Source organism: Nesoenas mayeri (assembly GCF_963082525.1).
Source record: "Nesoenas mayeri genome assembly, chromosome: 5".
NCBI classification, from domain to species: Eukaryota; Metazoa; Chordata; class Aves; order Columbiformes; family Columbidae; genus Nesoenas; species Nesoenas mayeri.
This window is the reverse complement of record NC_137548.1, coordinates 47644459-47650458: the sequence shown is the minus strand read 5'-3', so window position 1 is coordinate 47650458 and position 6000 is coordinate 47644459. Positions and strand designations below refer to the sequence as shown.

Here is a 6000-nt window from a genome sequence, read left to right as displayed (position 1 = left end):
ATGTACAGGTGTCCCAGTTTTTAAATCAAGCACACAAGTGTTATTACTGTTTCTGCAAAGACGACAGGGGTCCTAAGACTAAAGGGGAATGAACACCACTGAGAGAGGCTGGGCCGTATTACCTGAGGACATACATTTCAGGCAGAGGTGATTACAGTCGCTCCTTTTGCACTTAAAATGACTATGTTCACTTGAATTTTGGGGGAAATGTTGTGTGGAGTCCCACTGACAATATCAGAACTTCACAAGAAGAGAAGAAAAAATTTACATTCTGGTGCTCATCTGTGTGAATTAGGGATTCGTTGGTTAATTTGTTTTCTGCCTACAGGTACATAGGACTCTCTTCTTTCTATTGCAGAAGCAGCCTACTAAGGCAGATATACCTGTTCGACTGTCAAGTAGTGGATCATGGGAGAACAACTGTCAAACAACAGCATCCTTGATGAATTTAGTGATAGCCATGAGCAGTCATATGAAGAGTTTCTAAATACATTCACTTATCTTTTGAAAGGTATGTAATTCCCCAAATCTCCCATTAGAAATTGCAGCCAGAAGGGAAGGTAAAAAGAAGAGCAGTAGTATTTTAGTGTTGTTCTGCTACTTACTTGCTTTGTGACCTTAGGCAAATCCTTTTGATACTTTTGTTTCTCCTATAAGCAGTAGGATCCCTGAGGATGACTTTCCTTAGCTTGGTTCACAGACTGCTAAGGTAGGTCAGGTGTTTAACCATGTTTTGCTTGCCTTAGGGATGTGGGGGAGTGTGCGCTATTTGGAACGATGGGCTTTTCCTAAGTATGTTCTGCATTATTTTGCTAGAGAAGTTCCCATAAAAGAAGAAGAGGCTAAGGAAAGTGCTTAATAGTATGAGATGGCCTAAAATTATAGGTGTGCGATTTGGATACTTCCACAGATTTACTAATATTGGCTCTTTGTGTTATGCTGTTATGTGTGACAAGCTAACAGATAACAAGGACGAAGGCACATCAGGACATCAGGTTAGAACAGTTACACTGAAACAGTCTCATACTCTGCAGATAAATAAAAGGTGGAGCTTAACCTTGATCTGACCACTGCTGAATTACAGGCAATTCAGATCTGGATCCAAATTCTGTAGCTCAGGTTCATTGCTTTTGGCCATGTTAAGTAAGGTATTATAAAAATAACTGTGAGCTGCATATTACTCACAATTCTCTTCACCACAGCTTTGCACTAAAAATGATGTCCTCATCTTATTGCAAAAGAACTGTATTTTTCAATTACAGCATGTGGCATGCTCCATTCATTGGCATTCAGAAGTCTGTCCTGTCCTTATGCTTGAGGCAGAACTAAGTGTCAGTCACAGGCACTGAGCAGAGAAAACCAGTGGGGAGTCGAAGCTGCCATAGAAGTAATCTTGTGGCAACCTTCCGTCTCCTCCCAATAAAAAATGGAAGAGAAAGGAGACACTGAAGGATGAGATAGGAGGATTGAAAATTAGGTTCTTGGTCTTTATGTATGATTGATACACTAGGGATAGCTCCTATCTTAGAAGCATACTGCATGTCATGATGCTACTTGCAAAAAGCCTCAGTGTGTATTTCAGTCACTTTCATTGTCACTATGGCATCTGCCACTAAAACTGTAAAAAGCAGAGCTTTAGCTGAATGAAATGCTTAGAAATGCAGTTTCCTATGCTAGTGTAAACAAAACAGCTCAGCTTGTTTTCCTCCTACCTTCATTTTCCTTTAAAAATACCCAAAGATGTTGGTTTGCATTATGAACTAATGACCTGCAAAAATTCCACTCAAAGCACAAGGCATTTTAGCATCAGAACAGTGCAAGATACTTTATAAAATATCAAATTATTAGTTTATTAATTTTGCATTTGGAAAATACTCATTTGATAGCTTAATAAAGACTGTCTGCTAGTAGGCTGCATGTGGGAATGGCAGAATGTGCGGCTCCAGCTAAAGGACCTTGGGACAGGTTATACAGAAGTATGTTTTTTATGAGTGTAAGAAATGATGGCCCAGGCCAGTGAGAATGGTATCTAGGGTTGGAAAACCACCGCCATATGTATGATGTATGAATGTTGGGCCTGGGCATGTGAATGAGTGGGTCAGAACGCTGCCCACGAGATATGCATGGGAACATGACTGAAAACAGTCATGAGTGTGGTGTGTTTGGGATAACATTTTTTGAAAAAACATTCTGTCTTACCTCTTAGTCCAGGTCCATATCTGTAAACCTATAAATTGAGAATTGTTAATAAAAGTCAGCTCAGCCTGGCTCTGCTCTCGCTGCTAACAAGAACTCTGTGTCTGTGTGTCTGTATGCATCATTCCTCATCGCCACAGCTGCAGAAATTTTCACATTTATGTATGAGTTTAGATATTTACTGTGGGGTCAAGTAAAATCTAGAATAAAATCGAATTGAATAATTTTGGTTAGAAGAGACCCTCAGGATCATCGAATCCAACCATAACCCAACTCTAACAATAAACTGTGTCCCTAAGAACCTTGTCTAAACGCCTTTTAAACACCTTCAGGGATGGTGACTCTGCCACTTCCCCGGGCAAGGCATTCCACTGCTTCACCATCCTCTCAGTGAAGAATTTTTTCCTAACATCCAATGTAAACCTTCCCTGGTGCAACCTGAGGCCAGTTCCTCTTGTCCTGTCACTTGCTACTTGGGAGAAGAGACCAACCCCCTCCATGCTGCAACCTCCTTTCAGGTAGTTGTAGACAGTGATAAGGTCTCCTCTCAGCCTCCTTTTCTCCAGACTGAACAGCCCCAGTTCCCTCAACCACTCCTCTTGAGACTTGTGGTCCAGCAACAACCAAGTGAAGTAAATCAGTTGAGCTTGCTGAGCTTCCCTGCTCTGTCTGTAAATTGCCTGTGCACACTGCTGCACTAACTGCTTCACCCCTGTTAGCTGGACCTGTTCACTGTCTTCCTGGTCACCTGCACTCCCTAGGAGGGCATTTAAGTCTCCCCTAGTTGTTCCTGGCAATGCCCCTGCCACATCAGCCCCTCTCGTGAGATCAGCTGCTTTCATGGTGATCCTCTTGGGATCTCCTTCTTGTGTCCTCAATCCATGCCCAGCCTTGGCAATTACTATAGCCACTGCTGTGCACGTCGGTTCACCATGTTTAGATCTCCTGCCGTTGCTCTGTAGCTGCTGCTGTGCTCCTCACTCGCTGCTGATATCCTGACCATTTTTAGATTACCTTTCTGAATTTGGCCTGATAATCGTGTTGATCCACACATTAAATCTTTGTACTATGAGCCTTCATGTCAGAATTTGCTTAGTTAGATACAGAGATAGCTATTGGTGTACACGAATAACCAAGCTCATTCAGTTGTGTGGGTAAATATATAGGAGCACTTTAAAAGAATTCCTTGAAACAGTTCACTATCTGATAGATTTATTTTTGACTGTCATAACATTGGAAGCAGAAGACACATGTAAAACTGTTAATAGTTGGATTGTACTTATTTCACAGGGTACCATATTCATATAAGGTGATTTTCACTGGTGCATGAATTTGTTCTAGCTCTCTAGTTGAGATTGGTAAGCTATTTTCTCCTGGAGTTTCTACATTATTCTTGAAAGCATCTCAAAAGAATCCAATTTCCTAATGAATGTTTAATTTTTCTTCATTAGTTAAAATTACACACAGTGAAATTGAAAAGAGTGTACCTCGAGTACAAAAACCTAAGCGTCTTTGACTGTTCTGACCTATCTAAAAAGAACCCTTTGAGGTTATAAATGTAGCCTGGAGTAAACCCCTGTGAGCATATTAGGGTCTTCTGCTGACAGAATAGTTCCATGCCTGTAAATATGGCAAACACTATTAGTGAATTTTTGCATTTCTGACTTTCATTGGCTTTTTAAGGTTTGCTAATACCCTAATCAAGAAAATAACATTTTTAGAATGTTGTCTTCTTATATCTGATTGTGAGATATTACCTTTGGCTACTCTATAGAGTAAGAATAGAGATCTTATTCTTACTTATGTTATCTGAGGAGACTTTGTCTTAGCTCAAGTACAACAAGATTTGGAGTAAAAATAAGGTCCTTCTAAATTCTGTGTAATTTGTGATATGCAGTTTAGAAGTAGACTTGACAGTGCTAGGTTAGTGGTTGGACTCAATGATCTTAAAGGTCTTTCCCAACCAAAACAATTCTATGATTCTGACATGCTATGTGTATGATTTAAGTAGCACACAGATACTTTATAACTTAGTTGGACCATAAATTATATATTTGAAATAGGAATTTAATCTTCCTGCTTTTAGTATTCCTGAAGCAACAATGATTCTGTTTTTTTGAAGTGTGCTTGATACTGTCACAGAATGAGGATTCATAGACTAATTGACAAGTAAATCCTATAGTAAGCCTTTTACTACTCTTCTACTAGATCTAATGGAACACAGATAAACATACTTAAATGTCATTTTAAAACTCTGAGCTCAGCATTTTAAACTTACATACTCCAAAAGAACATGGACTATATATCTCAAATGCATAATATTTTAAAAACTATGGGAGCACTCCCTCCGTGATTGGAAAAATTTTTAACCCTTTTCTTTGATTCTGTAATGGATGGGCACTCGAGGGCTAGCTTAAGATCCCAGTAAGTCTCTTAGTTTTCTTACATACAGCATCCAAAGTATGTTTTTTATCATAAATTAATAAATAGGTGAAAGGGCTGGTGAACCCATGGGAATATAATTTAGTAATTAGAGCACAGGTCCAGAAAGATGAAATCTTTCATGCTTGCTGTAAGGCTTTGCAGGAGTTTTCAGCATCTGGAAAAGAAATTACCACCTCTTGTGCAAATCCAAAGCAAAGATGTTGGTAAGAGAAATAATTTTATTATTCATTTACTTTAATACATTAATTTGTGCTGCTCTTAGAACCACTGAACCCCTTATGCTTATGCCAAGTTACATATTTAGTTTTGTTAGTTCATTTTAGCACTGAGTATAGAAACAATCTGATAATAAAACAGCTAACTGGCTTTTGCTTTAAGAGTGTACAACTCCACTATGTTTTTTAAGTCCAAAAAATCCCTTAAGTGTGTTTTCTTGATTGTGCAGTTGAAGAAGCCTCATAAAATTTTGATTTACAAAGGAACTGATGACACAGATTTCTGTAGATGTTGTCAATGTATGTTCTCTTCAGAACTAAACACTTCCTAGAACCAGTGTGGACAAAATCTTGTGGAGATCAACCAAATCCCCACTTTTTTAAAAAAGTACCACAAGAGGCTCTTTCAAATCTAAGGAAGAGTGTTTGAAATCTGATGGAGAGAATGATGATGTCCAAAATTAGAAGCAACATCTGCTCATTTTTCTAAACTCAGCAGAAGATTTGGAAATTCACTGGAGCATAAAATATCTCCCTTGACCTTCTGAAAAAATATAGGGGAAAAAAATGGTCCAAGCTTCACATTTTTCATCTAGATTTCAAATTACTCCTCTTCCACTTGTAAAAATATGTTATCCATGATCAGCCAGCTGCATATGAAAATGCTGCCATGAATAAATTTCTTATCCAAACCCAAGTTTAGATTACTAGTTTTTCCATGGTCCTGGGTATTTGACCACTAGAATTAAATTCAATCCATTCCTACTCTTAATTTTGCTTGGCAGTGCATTCAAGTCTGAGGGCTTTGATCAGACCCATCTCTAAGCATACTGAACCTTGGATATATACTTTGTAGCCTCAGTGCAGTCATTTTGATGCTTCTGAGTGGAGCAAGCTGTCAAGTGGCAGAAGTTGGAAAGTGGCAGACCCCTTCTCTACTTCCAGGTGGCATGCAAGAGCCTTATTCTGTGTTGCAATCAAATTAATTTAATTCCCCAGTGAAAGCTGAGTGATGTATTTAGTTCAAAGTCCATTTGATGGTAGCTGTCTCCTTCCTTTTTTTGTTAACCACATTTAGGAAAAACAACAACTTTAAACTTCCTATGTAAGTGTCAGTGGATGCACTTTACACATGTGAGTCTTA

General features: G+C 38.8%; 1 protein-coding gene across 1 annotated transcript in view; it reads left to right on the top strand.

The window, feature by feature from the left end:
• Positions 1-408: 408 nt before the first annotated feature.
• Positions 409-6000, top strand: part of IFTAP (intraflagellar transport associated protein) — a gene marked incomplete at both ends in the record, with an annotated part of 30261 nt that continues 24669 nt past the window's right edge. Inside the window, one exon of the mRNA XM_080345975.1 lies at positions 409-511. Within this exon, the coding sequence (XP_080202101.1) occupies positions 409-511 (103 nt within the window). The remainder of the gene's footprint in view (positions 512-6000) is intronic.